Source organism: Planococcus citri, chromosome 3, assembly GCF_950023065.1.
Source record: "Planococcus citri chromosome 3, ihPlaCitr1.1, whole genome shotgun sequence".
In the NCBI taxonomy this organism is placed as follows: Eukaryota; Metazoa; Arthropoda; class Insecta; order Hemiptera; family Pseudococcidae; genus Planococcus; species Planococcus citri.
In genome coordinates this window covers 8,895,760-8,915,357 of record NC_088679.1, presented here as the reverse complement: position 1 = coordinate 8,915,357, position 19,598 = coordinate 8,895,760, and the positions used below count along the sequence as shown (strand labels likewise).

Here is a 19,598-nt window from a genome sequence, read left to right as displayed (position 1 = left end):
GACTTGAGCAATTATTTCCCTCATAGGGAATAATTCTTAACTTAATAACCATCATAGGGAATATTATCAATCTTTTCCTTATCCCAAGGTCTGCTAGAATTAACTAAGTATATCAAAGTTTTTGAGTGAATAAATAAATGGAGCCTTTCATGTTTTTTCGTTGGTCTTCAATGCAGATCATTTTATTCAAATATTCATTCATTTAAAAGAAAAAACGTAAATCAAATTCCAAAAAAAACGAAAGTATAATTTCTATACTTATTCAGTCAACAATCATTAGGTACCTACTCGTACTTACAAGGGAGCTACCCAAGGTCTGACACGCAGATCGAAAAAATTTTTTCACAGGCGGATAGAGCATCAAAAAATATGTTATGAGCCAAAATTTTAGCTGCTGAAGTTGACAGGGGGAGAAACCACGGGGGTTTGAATATCGAAAAATCACAAAAATACGCAAAAATATGCTGCAAAAAGTATAAAAATTGAAATCATTCGGCACCCTGTTCGCTTCAGCAGCTAATTTTTTGGCCACGATCTACCATCGATATATGACGACTTATGGTGGACAAGTCGCCGCGATCTGCGTGTCAGACCTTGGGGGTGAATTTTCCCCCACCCCCTAATTTTGGATGAAACTTTCGAAAGAAAATCTGGGGCATATGATATATCAAATTGTATGTTTTTGGTGACGCTGAATACGAATATGACGTCAGATTTTTGATTGAACCCCATCCACGGCCCCCAGCACCTCCCCAAAGGGGGTAAAAGTTCGAAAAAGTGTTTTGTTTGTGCGACACATGAAATAGTATGTTTTCTGTGACGCTGAATACGAATATAGCGTCAGATTTTTGATTGAACAAGTCGCTGCGATCCGTGTGTAACACCTTGAGGATAAATTTTTCACTTATTGAAAAGAATTTTAAAAATGTAAAATCAAAACAACTATTTGCTTTGCAGCTATTTTTTTTTTTACCGTGAACCATCGTCGTCGATATATGATGTCCAAGGGTGGACAAGCCGCCTGGATTGGCTTGTGATACCCGAGGGATGATATTTTTACTTGTTTAAGAGGTACTTTATCTCCTTTGGGGAGGTGCTGGGGGCCGTGGATGGGGTCCAATCAAAAATCTGACGCTATACTCGTATTCAGCGTCACAGAAAACATACTATTTCATGTGTCGCACAAACAAAAACATTTTTTCGAACTTTTACCCCCTTTGGGGAGGTGCTGGGGGCCGTGGATGAGGTTCAATCAAAAATCTGACGTCATATTCGTATTCAGCGTCACCAAAAACATACAATTTGATATATCATATGCCCCAGATTTTCTTTCGAAAGTTTCATCCAAAATTAGGGGGTGGGGGAAAATTAACCCCCAAGGTCTGACACGCAGATCGCGGCGACTTGTCCACCATAAGTCGTCATATATCGATGGTAGATCGTGGCCAAAAAATTAGCTGCTGAAGCGAACAGGGTGCCGAATGATTTCAATTTTTATACTTTTTGCAGCATATTTTTGCGTATTTTTGTGATTTTTCGATATTCAAACCCCCGTGGTTTCTCCCCCTGTCAACTTCAGCAGCTAAAATTTTGGCTCATAACATATTTTTTGATGCTCTATCCGCCTGTGAAAAAATTTTTTCGATCCGCGTGTCAGACCTTGGGTAGCTCCCTTGTTAGGTATGAAGTAGGCTATACGAACACATCGAGTTAAAAAAAATATTTAAAACATACCTAACCATATTATTATTTTTAAAAGCTGCTCCTATTTTAGACGAATAAAATTGAAAACATCGAATACCTAAGTATTCAAACCAGTTCTTAAATAAGTATCAAATACTTAACGAAATACTTAATCAGATATAATTAAACTTCAAAATTCGCGGACTTCAACATCTCGGTGATTTTTTGCGCTCCTTGATTTTCCACTTCTTTAAATTCTGGCAAAATTGTTTCGCCACGTTTTACGTAATCCGTAATCAAAGGATATTTTGCATCATTTTGCGGTTTTATGATCTGAAAATTATCATTTTTATAAAAACCAGAAAAAACTAATTGAAAGCAGACCATGACTCAAACACAATAATCTAGATTAGCCTATACTAACGTTCAACGTATTTAGGCTGGAAAGAAAAGAGAAATCTGCGATTGTCACATCGTTCCCTGCAATATATTGTTTTCCAGCTAAAAACGCTTCTACGAGACTGTAACCATTTTCAATGGGTGCTTTCAATTGGTCGGTGAGTTGGGTGATGTTTTTATTTAGCACTATTGTTAACTGAAATTAAAAACATTTAATTACAAATTACTTTATAGTGGTTGCTAATATGTACAAGACGTGACAGGCTACACGTGTTTATTTCGAAAAATCAATCAAACAGGTGGTTTACCTATCTTATTTAATTTTCAGTTTCATTAAAATAGGTATAAGGTATCTATCGGTTTCCTGTGTACGAATTTCGCAATCGAAGAAAAACAGTACAGTGGAAATCGGTCGTATTTTTAGTAAAAGGTATTTTAAAATCTTACGAATGTGTTCCTGAATGTAGAGAGCAGAACGCCATTATTGAAGTGAAGCCTTTGATTGACGATGGCTCGAGCTTTCAAATCTTTCGGATATAATTTATCATCTTTACCGTATTTATCCGCCAAATAAGCATTAATAGCGTGACTATTCGGAGAAAAAAAAATACAAATTGTGAGTAATAGTTCAAAGTCTTTTTCCACTTTCGTGATGCTTGATCAATTGTCTCTATACGATGCTACAGCTAGATTCCAGTTTGGCATTAAAATTTCACTATGTAGCTTAAAAGTGGGAGGGAGGGGGAGACGTTATTCAAAAAATCAGAGCGAATGAAAGTATTGAAATTTAATCTGTTGTGCATTCTGTAGGCATTTAGATACCTATGTAACTGTAAAAGTATTTTAGTATTTCAACCAATGAATATCGTTTTGAAATTTCAGAGCGATGCTTCTAGATATATGTACTGACCTCTCCCAAATGGCAAATCCATCTTCATCTTGAATTGTGGGCACGGTATGTTGAGGATTGATCTGTATCAGAAATATTTGGGTAAGTACATGTCACTTTATTGCTTTGATGAATACTCGGATTATTATTTTTAATCATCGAGAACCTCGAACTGATATTAATTTTTCAAGTTTTACCTTGAGAAATTCTTCTGAACGTGTTCCGCCTTTCCGTACATCTACTTCGATAAATTTATAGGGAACGGATAAAGCTTTCAAGGTATGCATTACAGCTCTAACCGGTGGACTAAACAAAGCACCGTATAATTTCACTGACATTTTCTAAAAAAAAAAAAAAAAAAAAAAATGACTGTGGTGAGTGATGGAATATGATTAAGATAGCTCTCTAATGATGAACTATATTTTAGAGAGATTAGGTAGTACTGTACTTTTAAAATTGAATGAATAAATGAGGTACTATTAACTTATTACCTAGGTTAATTTTTACAAAAATACAGTGAAGTGTCACTTACTTGTTTAAATTATGGTTCCTGCCTTTGAAAATTAATATAAAATTAGGAATTATTGTACGTATCAACAGAACTGTGATGAATGAAATTATTCAATACTGTAATTTATAGAAGTGAATTCGATCAGAAAGCTCAAGAATGTAAGTACAAAATGCGAGTATTTGTGTGATAAAATTGTGATAAGAATTGTCTACTTGTTTACGTTTCATAGCGGATGAGGAAAGGGGGCAGGTGGAAAGGTAGAAAACAGTGAACCGCACTAGAGAATGTAAAATAAGAAAAAAATATCACCGAGTGTGAGAATTTCGAGCCGTAAGTGGGGCTGCCCTGGTTGAATGGTGTTGATCTCTGGGTTTTTATTTTTGAATGCTATTTTCCCGCGCTAAATTATCGAGCTTTTTGGACCCACAGAAATCACAATTTGATAGAGCAGAGCTTGTAAGTTTTTTTCCAAAAAAATATAGGCCTAAAAATATGAATTTTATTATGTTTTAACACATTAAGTTAATAAGTTGATAAAAATGATTGGCTTAAATTTTTTTAATTAAAAAAAAATGTGTTTGATTTTTTTGCAATCTATTTCTTTTAAAAATGTTTTCACTTGAAGGTGTCTTGATCTGGCTTGTAATTTGGCAGTAGCATTACTATTTTCCCGCGCTAAATTATCGAGCTTTTTGGACCCACAGAAATCACAATTTGATAGAGCAGAGCTTGTAAGTTTTTTTCCAAAAAAATATAGGCCTAAAAATATGAATTTTATTATGTTTTAACACATTAAGTTAATAAGTTGATAAAAATGATTGGCTTAAATTTTTTTAATTAAAAAAAAATGTGTTTGATTTTTTTGCAATCTATTTCTTTTAAAAATGTTTTCACTTGAAGGTGTCTTGACCTGGCTTGTAATTTGGCAGTAGCATTTGCTGTTCAGTTTCAGTTTTAGCTTGACTTTTTTCCTCATCAAATTTGTTTTACCTGTTTTGGAAATTAGTAGGGGAAAATAAAAGGACCAAAAGTCAGTTTTGCTTTTTTCAATTTCAGTTTTCACTTTTCAGTTTTAGTTTTCCATCTGAGTATAAGTAAATGAAATTATTTCATTCAAGTACTAAGTATTTTTTCTTTACGAGAAATAAAATCAATGTAAATTAAACGCCATCATCGTTTTAAGGAATAAATTGGAAACACAAAAAAATTGATTTCATTCAGTAGATTGATCAATTTTAGTTATACATATTTATTAACTATATTTAATTTTGAAATTCGTCGATTTTAAAATTTCTACGACTTTTTGCCTTCCTATATCCTCCAATTCTTTAAAACCTGCTACTGTTTCACTGCGTTTCACATAATCCTTAATCAAAGGGTACTTTTCGTCATTTCTTGGCGCCATAATCTATAAAATCAGTCATTTTTTTGAATTAGATAACGAATTACTGTACATAGATTCATCCAATGATCTGAATCAATAGGGTAATCCGATAGTCATTCAAGGAATGGCTGAGCTGAAACTTACGTTTAGAGTATTGAGGGCACTAAGAATCGAGAAATCTGCTATTGTAATATATTTTCCTGCAATGTATTGCTTTTCAGTTAGGAATGTTTCCACAAAATCGTAACAACTGTCGACTTGTATTTTCATTCCTTCAGTCAATTCGGTGACGTTTTTCTCTCGAAGAATTGTCATCTATAAGTAGGTATAATTTAAAATTTTAGTAATTTGTTTTTAATCGCAGGGAGGTATTCTAGTACACGAGTAAATATTCCTATCTAGTCTATCGCAATAAAGTGCCCGCCTTTGTTCTACCTATTTAAGAATTTTTTATTTCAATTTTTAGTCAACCAAAACCAGAGGGAATTAGAAAATGATGTTTGAAATCTTACAATTGTGCGTCTAGAGCAAGTGAGTAGAATACCATTATTGAAGTGAAGTCTTTGATTCACGATGGCTCGATTTTTCAAATCCTTCGGGTATAACTCGTCATCTTTTCCATATTTATCTACCAAATAACCATTTATAGCGTGACTATTTTGAAGACAAAAAAAAAAAAAATGATGAAATTGATTATTGATTAGTAAGTACTAAATAGCGAATAAAGATGTTGCACTTGGTGATTTTTAATTTCTTCGTAGAAAACATTTAATACGTAGGTAGATATTGAATCGACCTAATGATTATTTTTGCTGCTCACCTATATCATAAGTTAGTAGTCTACGTTCAATATTTTGACGACTAAGTAATTTACCTATCTCTAAAAAATTTGAAGTAAACTCATTTCTACAAATTTTTACACTTTTTACTCGCCTTTCCCAAAGGATAAATCCATCTCCTTCTTGAATTGTAGGCACTGTATGTTGAGGATTCAGCTGATGCATCAGAAAATAAAAAAATAGAATCTTGAATTAAACTCGAGTGCTTCATCGGTAAATGTTTTTATGTAGCTATGTAGTTTTCGATGTCTCTTCATAATAAGGACGAGTCACACGAGCTCTTTACCTTTAAAAATTCTTCTGAACGGTTTTCGCTTTTCAATAAATTTACTTCGATGAATTCATAAGGAATACATAATGCCCTCAGAGTATGCATTACAGACCTAACAGGTGGACTGAACAAGGTACCGTATAATTTCACTGACATTTTCTGAAAAATAATTAGAAATTGTGTAATTATGAGTGGTTATGCATAAGAGAACGCGTAGGTAAATGAAGTTTGAAACGGTGACAAAAGAGTAGATATTATATTTTGGTACTTACTGCGAGACTGCGAGCACTTAGGTAAGTATAAGTATGTATGTACCTTTGTGTGACGATGTGAACTAGTTGGATATGTTGGTAAATGAGAAACGAACTACTTATTGATTTATACAACTTTGAATGCACGAAATTTAAGAATAATAATATAAAATAGGAGCTTGCTTTAGATATTCAAATCATATGTTTGATGGTGATAAAATTATCACAACCTATGATGTTTACATTTTTTAATCTTCAAGGTCTGAAGAGAGAGGTGAAAACTGACAAGTTCAGGCAATCGGCATGGCATGAGTTTGAGGTTTGAGTAAGTACAACCTGTTGATTACGGAGGCACCTATAGCATGAATATTGAACGCCATCTACAGCATTTTGAAATACATATGTAGAATCCGCTCTGACGTCACACAGTGTATAAGTGGTTGCGGATCTTGATTCCCCTTACATTCTGTAGGGTTCAAGCTAGTGATTGTTCTGTCCACTTTGCACTTTGATAAGTCCAGACTTTCAAACCATCTAATCTGCGAAAGTCTTCCTTGAGAAAATTAAAATTTACTTGATGAGCTGCAATCAGAGCTGGGGCGATTCTTTGATTTTAGCAGTCCGCGACGACTCTCGAATTTTAAGAGTCAGCGACTCTAAAAAGCGACTCTTTAAATGAAGGAGTCTGAGAGGAGTCCGACTCTTTTAGCTGTGACTCTTTTTGCGACTCTTTTTGCGACTCTTTTTGCGACTCTTTTTGCGACTCTTTTTGCGACTCTTGCGACTCTGATAAATTTATTAAGTTTTAAATCTGTAACATTCCCATAGTGCTAGAGTGACTTTTTCGATTTTTGGTGAATTTTCAAAAATCAAATTTTGACCAAAGTGTGGGGAAAAAATCAAAATTTTACCAAATTAACCTAGAAAGCTGAAATTTGGTATATACCCTATTTTTGACCTGCCAATAAGATTGAAAACTGTTTCAACCCGTTTTTAGCAGTTCTGGAGACTCCAGAAGATTTTTAAAACTCGAAATTTCCACAAAATTTCATGAAATGGAGTTGGAAAGCGAAATTCATTCTGCAAACTAATTTAAATTCTCTACGAAGTTGACTGCAGGTAAATTTGAAGTCGTTTTGGAGTATCCAGCGATTTTTTGAAAATTACTGGAGGCTTCAGTAGATTTTTGAAACTCATCAAATGGAGATGGAAAGCTAAAATTAACTCTGCATTTCAATTTTAACACCCTCTGAAGACGATTCTAACTGGGTTCAGGTTATTTTGGGGCCTGCAGCGACTTTTTGAAAATTACTGGAGCCTCCACTCCACCAGATTTTTGAAACTTGAAATTTTTACAACATTTTATCAAATGGGGTAAGTAAGTTGAAATTGATTACTCTGCAAACTAATTTCAATACAATGAAGTTGACTGCACAGTGGTTTCAAGTGGTTTTGAAGCTTCCAGCTACTTTTTGGAATTATCAATTTTCCTAAAGCGCCATGAAACCTGTCAAAAAGTCACTGGAGGCTCCAGAATGACTTGAACCCACCTGAAGTCGTCTTCAGAGGGTGTTAAAATTGGAGTGCAGAGTTAATTTTAGCTTTCCATCTGTATTTATCAAATTTTGGGGAAATTTCAAGTTTCAAAAATCTACTGAAGGCTCCAGTAATTTTCAAAAAATTGCTGGAGAGTGGAGACTCCAAAACGACTTCAAATTTACTTTCAGTCGACTTAGTAATGAATTGAAATTAATTAGTTTGCAGAATGAATTTCTGCTTTCCAATTCCATTTCATGAAATGTTGTGGGAATTTCGAGTTTTAAAAATCTGCTGGAGGCTCCAGAACTGCTCAAAATGGTTTAAAACAGTTTTAAATCGATTTGGCAGGTCAAAAATAGGGTATATACCAAATTTCAGCTTTCTAGGTTAATTTGGTAAAATTTTGATTTTTTTCCCCACACTTTGGTCAAAATTTGATTTTTGAAAATTCACCAAAAATCGAAAAAGTCACTTTAGCATTTGAAATTTTGACAGGTGATGAATATTTTGCCTGCTCTTTAGATTTACCTTTGTACGGGTTAAAAAATTTCATACAAATCCTATGTTAGAAAGCAAAATCTGCGATTTCTGCTAACCTGTCAATCAAAATGCCAAATGGCCGTCATTTTGTAAGTATAGGGCCACTTTCTTTTTGAGGAAAATGGCTACAAATGTTCCTTACCTTAGGACTCCCCCTTTAAGAAAGAAGTTGTCCCGGTGCCTTTTTCAATCGAAATCGATAGGAATAAATGTTTAACTAAACTGCAATCTGGCAATTCTTTTTTTGAAGAGTTTTAAAGATAAGTTTTCTAGGGAGACATTTCCATAAAAAATTTAAAAATACAAAGTAGCTTTCTGAAAAGAGACCTTTCACCTCCATTTTGGATCTTAGCTTCATGAAAATCTGGCAACATTTTGTGTAGGTATGTATGCCTATCAAATTGATAAAACGCATCGCCGATGACATGAAAAAATTCAACTCCTTCTCCCTCTCTTGCTACGAGTATTTTTCGTGCTGTCTTAAGTTTTTTTTTCTCGATCAATAAAACTTCGACGAACACATAGAATTAATAATCACAATTTCCCGTCTTTATTTTTAATCAGTACTGAAAATCTCATCATTAAAATATAATTAAAATCATTTAACGACAGATGACTCTTTTACATACTTAATGTATCAGAACAGAACTAAAAAATCGACCTATTTTTTCATTTTTCCCCCTCTTTCCAACATCATAATATGAGATAAAAGCGAGAGTAAGTATATACACGAACGAAAAAGCTACGTATAGTATAAGAGCAGATAGAGACCGAGAAGGAGCCAGGACGAAAGGCTTAGCAGCTTCGAACAAATTGGAAAAGTTGAAATAATCCAGAGATAGGCATAATGTGTTTGGTTACTTGCGCGTAGAAAATAATTGGAAATGGCTTTTTTGATCCAAATTTTCAAACAGTTGGTTAATTTTTCTTCGCATCTCGTTCTGTTTCTTTCTCGCTGATGAGATTGCGAGCACGTTGGACGTTCGGAAAAGAGTGCTAGAAAAATGTACATCTTACGTGCTCGGACGATGGACGCGAGGGTAAATTGAAATTGTCGTCGAGGTTTCGATAAGTTAAGTATGTACTCGTACGCGTCGTAATAGTTTTTTTTTATCCTCTATGTACTTTTTAAAATCAATTCTATAAAAACACACTGTATCTGGTATAGGGTATACGCGTATGAAAGTTTTTGCAAAAAAGGTTCTCCTATTTTATAAAGTTTTAAAACAGGACGAGGACGAGGACGACGACGACGACGGAGTACCGGATGATAACGCGAAGTATTTCCAATACTTTCCTACCTACCTGTACGAGCTTAGCTATTTTTAAATGAACCCACGCTTTATACCACTACGTTGATGTAGAGAAAGCTACTGCTATAAAGGTCTACCTGGGTATACAGAGAGTGAGTATACGTGGCTGTATTAATTTTGAAAGTTGATGGCGAGTTAGTGGATTTTTCGTGCCGCTTTTTTCTTTCTCGTCATTATTGGCGCCTATTGTTTAGGTTAGCTGCTTTTTCATCGTGCCGGGGAGAAAATTTTTCGTCGGCAAAAATACCTACTTACTTAACGAGGCGCGTTCTAACACGCCTTCATTCATTCGGTATTTAAGGCACGTGTTATAAAGCGATTTTCTGCGAATATGAGCGATTATATTATGCTTTCGGACGTTCGGCGAAAGGATATATAGGCCTTTTGCCGCACTCTCGTCCATCCTCATTCCTATGCGAAAAATTGTCTTATTCGGATCGGAAAAAAGAGAAATAAAACACTCGATAGTTGGAAGAGCAAATAGTCGCGATGGAGCAAGAAGGAGCAGACGAGCCAAAGCACGCCGACCAAATTATACACGCTTTGCACCGGGGAGACGACATGTTGAACGCGATTGGGTCGTTTAATGAATAATTCATTTTACGCGGATTATGTCATTTGCATTCTTGTTTAATGCAAGTACATAGTCGCGTCCTCCCCCCACCCTGTTGGCCACCCTGTACCCTGAAATCGGCGGCAATTCGTCTCGAAATTCGAAACATACGCTAGGCTGAGTCGCGACGATGTTCAAATTGAATAATCGCTTATTTACGTAGAAGGCTGTATTGAAAGTTCTATAACTGTTTAGAGAACTGGAGAAGTATTTTTGTAGTCTGACCAGGGGATCTTTTGAAAGGACACACTCTGATTTAAACGAAACCAAGCTAGATTGAAAAAGCATGTTTTAAACCTCCTATAATCAAATCTCTAGGTTCTAAAGTTAATTTTTCGGTAAGTAGGTGCTTACCTATTTTAAAATATTTGAAAATTCAAAAAATTCTAAAAAGTTGTTTCAAGGAAAATTTTTGATTTTTTTCTTGAAATGCGAATTTTTGGGTAAAGTGAACCAATTTGAATAATTCCTGCTATTCAACTCCTAGTGTTTGAGCCATTCTAGAGTCTCTAACAATTTTTCAATTTTCTTCGGTGCAGTGAATTGAAGTTACGTTGCTGGGTAGACCAAAAATGAATGTTGGACACTATAAAAGTTTGAAAGTTTCCTCATCAGCAAATAAAAAATTGTTTACCAAATGTCCTATCTTGGAATGGAATTTTCGGTTACCAATAAGTATTTCGAGAGAAAGAGGCATGAAGAACTCGTTAATTGCGATGAAATTGTGTTCGAAGGGTTTTTCTGGAGTTTAACGAGATGTTTTCAACTTTGGTGTCGTTTTAGGTATTGTAAGTGTGTACATACACTCTTATATTTGATTTTCAAGTATCACATTATGAATATCATATCTACCATGTCGATGGCGTGTGGATGATACAAATTTACGAACACCAAGTCCAACAAACGCGCGTGGCAATTTCATTAAAAAGGGTATACGCAATTTTTAAACGAGCTTTCATCCACTGTGCTCCATCCTTCATCAATTTCTTCCAAATAAAATGCTCGCGCTCTCAGATATTTTCAAAATAACGATATACTCGTATACGCGACTACAAAAAGTTTTAAACAACTTTCGACGACAATCTTGAAATATTTGATAAGGCAGTCCTGCTCGTTCGCAGGGTCTTTGTTTCGTTTTGTTTATTGTACTTATACCAATTCGTATATTTTATGAAACTTTGCATACTGTGTTATATGTATAAATTGGTAACAATCATTACGGAAAAGAACTGCTGCAAATGATCTAGTCTCTTTATGCTCTATCTGTATGTCTGTTCGAGGGCTTGTTTTTTTTTTCTTACACTTGTACGAGTATTGTAGGTATACTGATGTGTGTGATGGGTATGCACGTTGATTTGCACGCTAGTAAATTATAAATGTAAGGTATATTACTTATGTGTATTATTATTCCTTGAGCACACACATATGTAGGTAGAGGTACCTAAGTATAACATAACTATACTATCGTAGATCTTTCTTAATAGCCTAAGAAAATTAGCATTGAATAGGGAAACGCTGCCGTACAAGCTGAATTTCGGTATACTAGCCCATTTTTGTGCCCAGAACACGAATCCGTGGAGTCCCCACCTGTCCCTAGCGAGCTTCTCCCCCAATTGTGGATTTTAGCCCCCCAAATGAGGTTTTTCGCCCCTATGTCCTCAAATTAAGGTCCTAGCCCAAAAACGGGGTCTATAAAAGTTGTTCTAAATCAAATTTCCTGTCAGATGAGCTATGAACCAACTTCGTGCCCCTAAGGGGGGTGGACCTGTAGTCAATAATAAGAAAATTAGCATTGAAGGGGGGAACACGCGGGGGCAAGCTGAATTTTGGTATACTGGCCTTTTTTTGTACCCTGAACACGAATCCGTGGAGTCCTCACCTCTTACAAGTGAGCTTTCCCCCAATTGTGGATTTTAGCCCCCCAAATGAGGATTTTTAGATGTTTTCCCTCCCTACCGCGACAAATTGCGGTCCTAGCCCAAAAACGAGGTATAGAAGTTGTTCTACGTCAAATTTCCGATCAGATGACCTACGAACCAACTTCGTCCCCCCAAGGGGGGTGGAGCTAGACCCAATCAAATGTAGGGGGTTTTTGAATATGAGTTATGATAGGTGTGAAATAATGGGTAGGGGGTGTTCAGGGCAACCCCACTCGAATAATTTGTGGTCATAATTTATTTTCCTACGCTTTTGTGAGGTCAAAACTGATGTAAAGAACATATTTCTTGCTAATTATGACTCATATTTAAAAATTTGATTGAGTCTAGCTCCACCCCCCTTGGGGGGACGAAGTTGGTTCGTAGGTCATCTGATCGGAAATTTGACGTAGAACAACTTCTATACCTCGTTTTTGGGCTAGGACCGCAATTTGTCGCGGTAGGGAGGGAAAACATCTAAAAATCCTCATTTGGGGGGCTAAAATCCACAATTGGGGGAAAGCTCACTTGTAAGAGGTGAGGACTCCACGGATTCGTGTTCAGGGTACAAAAAAAGGCCAGTATACCAAAATTCAGCTTGCCCCCGCGTGTTCCCCCCTTCAATGCTAATTTTCTTATTATTGACTACAGGTCCACCCCCCTTAGGGGCACGAAGTTGGTTCATAGCTCATCTGACAGGAAATTTGATTTAGAACAACTTTTATAGACCCCGTTTTTGGGCTAGGACCTTAATTTGAGGACATAGGGGCGAAAAACCTCATTTGGGGGGCTAAAATCCACAATTGGGGGAGAAGCTCGCTAGGGACAGGTGAGGACTCCACGGATTCGTGTTCTGGGCACAAAAATGGGCTAGTATACCGAAATTCAGCTTGTACGGCAGCGTTTCCCTATGACCCCCTTTTTTTGGCTAATTTTCTTAGGCTATAACTCAAATTATACAACTGTATATACATGTTTCGTAATAATGACTGACGTGTACATGTATTTACTTGTCTACCTACTTAAGAGTAACGAAACACTAATGAGTAATCGTTAGTACCTATCAAAGCTCAACATGCGCTGTGAAAATAACTACAGTTCCTATCTACATGGTTTTTTCATTCATTTTTTTGTAGGGTTCTTACTACCTCAAAGAACTCATTACATTTTGTTAAAAGTAATGTAAAATAGCGTCATTATTTGTATTTGTTTATTTCATCGTAAATACAGGTAATTCGTCGAATATCGAGATACCTACATTGTATTTGAGAAGTCAACAAACATCAAAGATGACTTTGTAATATTTTTATACTCGTGATTCCGATTTTTGAATATTTTAACTAATGTTCCGATCACGCTAACGTTCGTATTATGGCGATTTTCTACAGTTTTAATTTTCCGTACATATTTTGTATTGTGCAAATATGTTTAAATACATCGTTTTATTTCGAAGTGCGCATCGTATTTTATTACATTTTAGTCATTTGTTTTGGTCTTAAAAATTAAAAAAATAGGTAATATTACTTTAGTGTCATAGACATAAAATTCAGACATCAAAATATGCAAAAACATTTCCTAAAAAGTTTGAATATGCAAAAATATTCCCGTAATTTCCTACACAATAGAGCTGAAAACGGTTACCTGCTACTTGCTAACCGGTATCGGGGTAAAATACTGGCTGAACCCGCTACGGCAGGTAACGAGTTAAGTTGGATACCAGATAGTATCGTATAGCGAGAACGACACGGTTTTATCAGCACTTGTACAGCGTGAGTCATAACACACATCGCAACACTTGTCACACAATGCCGCTCCCCCCACTGACTTGTAATCATCTACCACCTGACAATTGGGCGTGGTTTATAATGTCACGCTGGTCGCGGTACACAGGCGCGCATTCAACTCGCTACATGTTATAATGTGAACCGGTGCGACATTTTTTCAACTCGCTACCCGCTACTAGCAAGTAGCGAGAATTTACGATACGGGACAGTAGTTACCCACTGTCAGCGATCATACAGTTTTCAGCTCTGCTACACAATATGGGTATCATTTAACAGGGAAAAACAAAGTGAATTCAATGGTAACCTCAATAGTTTGATTAAGTGAAAATTCAAGGAGATACCTATTTGCAAGGAAAGGATAGATAATAAAATTCAAAGTTTTATGAGAAAAAATAAAAATTTGGGTTCAAAAAGTTACAAAAGAGCAAATTTTGAAGATTTTTAAAAATATTCCCTGAAATTAGGTAAAAACTGAAAATTGACTAAATATGCTGAAACATGCGCTAAAACAGGTGAAAATATCGATGACTTTGTATAAATACCACGTAAGTCCAAAATCCTAAATTTTTCAGGAGAACAAAAAAACGTTAACATTCATACTCGTATTTCGCTATTTTTGCAGTTTTAGATTGCATTATTATATGTATTTTAGAGGTCTTAATGGTAGGCCTGATGATATTTTATAGGTTGATGAAATATAATTAGTTGATTAAAGCAATTTGGAAGGACATACAAGGTTTTTAGTGATGACATATGAGATTTTCATCATACTTACGTACGACTTACGTGATTTTTAACAAGGACTTACGAGGTTTTCAAATTTACAATTGATGAAATTCATGTACTTAGGGTTTCCATTGATTAGAGCGCTAGGATGCGTTTTAGACTTTTGAGGTTTTTAAATTCGGATTCCTCGTTGTTTTTTACTAAAAAAACCACAAAAAAAGCATTTTCAAAGAAATCTGGACTTACAAGGTTTTTATACCAAGCCATTGATGCTAAAACGTGCATTTTTAGTCGAAATATGCTAAAATATGCAAAATAACATTGGCTCAGTTGACTGGAAATGTCTTGATTTGCAAAGATGTGTTTGATATTCTCTACCTAATAGCACAGAAAAAAATATGTCAAAGAATATGTTTTTCTGTCCTAATAATGACTGTGGATCTGACTGGATAACAGTCAGAATGTAGGCCTATTTTCTGACTGCCAAAACGGCAATATCTGACTGTGGCTCTGAGTGTGGACCTGACCAGTCAGATTCACACTCAGATCTCCACTCAAGTCTTCTGATAAGTCAGCGCCATCTTGGAATATCAAAAAAATACTTATTTGTGATTGGTTGATTGTAGTCAGACTGCGAATCTGGCGACTGTCAAAACGGCAATTTCTGACTGCATAATAATGAGCTTAGTCAGATATCACCAGGAATGTGCCAATCGGGGCAAAAATTACAAAGCATCTATGAAGCTGTTTAGAGCACTCAGTCCAGATATTGGAGCATTTCTATTTTCCCCTCACTCTTTTTTTTAAAAAAAATCTTGAGGTAGTGCTGCTGAAACAGTAGCCCTACCTATGCTGTAAAATCAGCTAACAGGCTTAAAGACATTTTTGGGAGGATATAGGAACCTAGGTTAGTGACCTTGAGAGTCCAGCCACATGTGTCAATGACTTTAAGAGGCCAGACTAACAGACAGACAGGTCAATGACCTTGAGCAGTCAGGTAAGTGGGCAGACGTCCTTGAGAGGCCATACAGACGAGTCAATGACATTCAGAAGCCAAACAATGAGACAGACAGCATTGAGAAGCCAGACAGATGAGTCAATAACCTTTAGAGGCCAGGCAGGAAGAAAGATGACCTTAAGAGACCAGACAGACGGGTCAATGGCCTTGATAGGCTAAACAGGAGGCAGATAAACGACCTTGAGAAGACATACGAACGGCTTATTTAATGATCTCAAGAGCCCAAATAGAAATACAGGTGACCTTGAAAAGCCACACAGACAGATCAATGACCTTCTGACCACCCTGAGAAGCCAAACACATGGATCAATGGCCTTGAGAGACTAGACAAACAAACAGACGACCTTGGGATCCCTGACAAACGGGTCAATGACCTTATTAGGTCGGACATGCGAGGAGAGAACCATGAGAGACTGGACAGGTAGGTCAATTACCTCATGAAGCCAGACAGACTAACAGTCGGACGGACAGGCAGGCAGACGACCTTGGGATACAGTGTCCACGGGTCAATGACCTTAAGGGGGTCGATAGACGGACAGACAACCACGTGTACGCCATTTTTAATTTTTTCAAAATTTTGATCAATCAAGTCTTTGTATTTTTCAGGGTGTTTGAGACACCATTTTAAAAATTAGTTCATTGAAAATGGAATAATAACATGTTTCCACTGTATCTCTACCTACTAATATTTGTTTCAATCTTTTAAGTGCAGCTAGCTTTTATATTTTGTATTCATCATCAAAACTCTGAGGTGGGTATCTATGTATGTAGTATATGTACTACTAATCAAATGAGATCTGTTGTAATCTTCGACTTTGTAATGGTCAGTTTTTGTGGATTTTTCCACCGTTTTCACCGCGATAATTTATCAATTTTTAAAATTCGCGTTGAAGAAACTCATTATCGAGCACTGAATTAAAAAGTAGTGTTTTATCGTTAAGATTACTTACATTTCGAAAGATCAATCTTGAATATTATCGCACCGTACAGTGCAATAATTGCAGTATATCAATAACTACTCGTAATTGAATGATATTATAGTGTTCCTACCTGAAACATAATAAAAAAAAATTATTTAATAGTTATTCATTTTGAATTTTTTAAAAATAAGTACTGATAAATTTAAAATCAGGGGTTTTCAAAGGTCTTGTTAGAGATATTAGTCAGGTCAGCTAAGTAGACTGAACCTTTCTATTATCAATTATCTAATGTGACGACATTCTAATTTCAAATTGTTCCCTTTGGACTGGTTGAGTTAGTCCTAAATTTCACTGCAAAAATTCTTCCGTCTAGGTAACAATTTTTTTGTCGACGAGTTGATCAGTTCGTAATTTTTTAGTATTAATATTTTTTTTTTGGTTTAAATTCTTACCAAGTGCATTGTACTTAGAGAGTATTGACAAGGATTAGTTTACGTATTTCAAAAGTAAATATAGCTTATATTATACCTATGTACGTAGACGTACCTAGATATTATATTAAAAAAAAAAAAAAAAGCAACAGGATAATACAGCATACTCGAGGAAAACAAACTATTGTTTGAAAAAAAAATCATGACAGTCTATAGGACGTAAAAATGAGTAGGTACTCAATAAGGGGTATAATAGGCCAAATTTTAGGAGCATTATCGCAATCAACGCCCTCGCGTATTCACAGGGTGATTGGAGTAAGGTACCTAAACGACGACGGACGTCAATTAGGTGTGCAACTCACCGCGTAAAACACCTCAATTACCTCGAAGTAATATTATTTTATGGGCACTTCGTACTTGGAAATTTAGGTAGGTAGGTACGTAGCAGGCTAAAGCGAAAAAAATGAAATTAAAATAACACCAGGTTATTGTGTACGTAGTAGGTAGGTACGTACCTAATACACCTGCAAATATCGGTATACCCGAATTAAAGCACTCATTCGAAACAGAAGGGAAAAGGAGGACGAGAGGTATAAAATGAAGAAAAATAAAACGTTTCATTAAAATCACGCGAATCGAGGTTTTAAGCTGTTTCACGTTATTATAATTCATCACGAGAACCAATTTTTCTATTTTCTCTGGCTAGCTAGCTATACGTATTCGTATTCGATATTTACCTAGAGCTTTTAACATTACCACATGTTGCGATAAGTTATACGATACAGGTGAATGATTCGATATCGAGTAAAATTTCCATACGTATAATATGCCGAATACAATTTCGCATGTTTATCCAATATCAGCCACCTATATGGTAAAACAAACTTATTTCCCGGTATCAGTATCGTCGTTTTTTCTAATAGAAAAAAAAGTTCCTCTTTCATGACTTCGAATAATAAAAATATAGGTGAGCTGCCGAATAATGAAAATATGGATGAAGAAAAGTGTCGAATGAAAATGGTGCATGTGGTCCTGTGTAGTTTGCAATGGTTACTCGCAGTCGTACCTATACGTACATTTCTGGTTAGAGGAGCTTTTGATGAATGTTCTCTTCACTTTGAACGAAACCAAGCTAAATCGAAAGAACATATTCTCCAACCTTAGTAAGTGACCGTAATTTCAAGAGCCAGGAACTGAATTCACTGTTCTCATGAAACCAACCTGGCGAAAATTCCCATCCGATATGCCTTCCCCCTGCCCCTCCCCCCTCCCACCGATAGTTGAAAAGTTCATTTTTGGGTAAAATACTCGTCGTATTTACGGCAAACCGGTTAGACAATTTTATTAACACCACCTGTTGCTCATCGATGAACACCGTTGATTTCTTGGTGCGGTTCGGATTTTTATTCCTCCCCCCCCCCCCCAAAAAAAACTACGAAACTGTGCTATAATTGAACACCAGATTCATGCTCAGCGACCTGAAATTAATTGGAAAACGTCGTGAAAAATGAGAAATTCAACGGATTTTTTCTGGATTTTTTTGAGCCTATAAAAATGGACCGTTTCGGGTAGAAGAAAGCACTATAAATTACGAGAATCTGACACCTGAAATGAATTCATCGTTCCGAATCCATCCCCCTCCTCCCATCAGCCCGAATTTCTACTCGATTCACGACCAGAAGTATTTTCTCCAAAAAATGCATTATCCTCCACCCCTGTTTGATTTTTTTTTATTTTCCCGAAATCGCAAACGAATTGATTGATTTTTGATGAATCATTCACCGAACATAAGTGACTGTTCGCGAACGAATTGATTCATTTAATCAATTTTTTTAGTGAATCGTTCAGCACGAACTAATTGAATAATTTTTGGTGAATCATTCGCGAACAAATTGTCTATTTGTTGGTGAATCATTCGAGAACAAATTAAATAATTTTAGTTGAATCATTTGTGAACGAATTGATTCATATAGGTAAGTGACTCGTTCGCGAAATCGCAAACGAATTGATTGATTTTTGATGAATCATTTACCGAACATAAGTGACTGTTCGCGAACGAATTGGTTCATTTAATCAATTTTTTTAGTGAATCGTTCAGCACGAACTAATTGAATAATTTTTGGTGAATCATTCGCGACCCATGCAAGAAAATCATAGATGAGTAGTACTATAGTACTATTTCAGTACTATTTCTGTTAAACTATTGAGTACTAATTCAGTACTGTAGAACTAAGTAGTACTTAGTATTACTTCAGTACTACTTCTGTATAACTATTCAGTAGTACAGGGTGACCAGAATATAGCTCCCATATTTCTTTTTGCTACTGTATCAGTGGTAACACTGCTACAGTGTCGACTGCGCGCGCAATCGATAGTGTAGGTCCGGCAAATTTGTTTTGATACGATTCCAGACACCACGGATCGCTCTATTGATAAAGAACGAGCATTTGCGTAGAAGACTGTATTTTCACGATAATAGAGGTGGGCAAAAATCAGCTTGCATCCTGGAAAATCGCGAATGCGTCAGTTTACCGCTCCTGGAGGTGAAACGAAGTCCTACAAAAAAATTAC

At 35.9% G+C, this 19,598-nt stretch overlaps 2 protein-coding genes across 3 annotated transcripts in view; both read right to left on the bottom strand.

The window, feature by feature from the left end:
* Window positions 1-19,598, bottom strand: part of LOC135840158 (neuroligin-4, X-linked-like) — a 642,239-nt gene that overhangs the window by 350,757 nt on the left and 271,884 nt on the right. The window lies entirely within an intron of this gene.
* On the bottom strand, window positions 1,444-6,478 carry LOC135839077 (uncharacterized). Its single transcript, XM_065354944.1, has 12 exons — window positions 6,249-6,478; window positions 5,992-6,135; window positions 5,800-5,861; window positions 5,379-5,520; window positions 5,011-5,181; window positions 4,740-4,890; window positions 3,695-3,759; window positions 3,169-3,312; window positions 2,993-3,054; window positions 2,530-2,671; window positions 2,108-2,278; window positions 1,444-2,016 (listed from the first exon to the last, which is right to left on the bottom strand). Exons 2-12 carry the CDS (start codon window positions 6,130-6,132, stop codon window positions 1,867-1,869), a joined length of 1,401 nt encoding a protein of 466 aa, XP_065211016.1. The 5' UTR covers window positions 6,133-6,135; window positions 6,249-6,478; the 3' UTR covers window positions 1,444-1,866.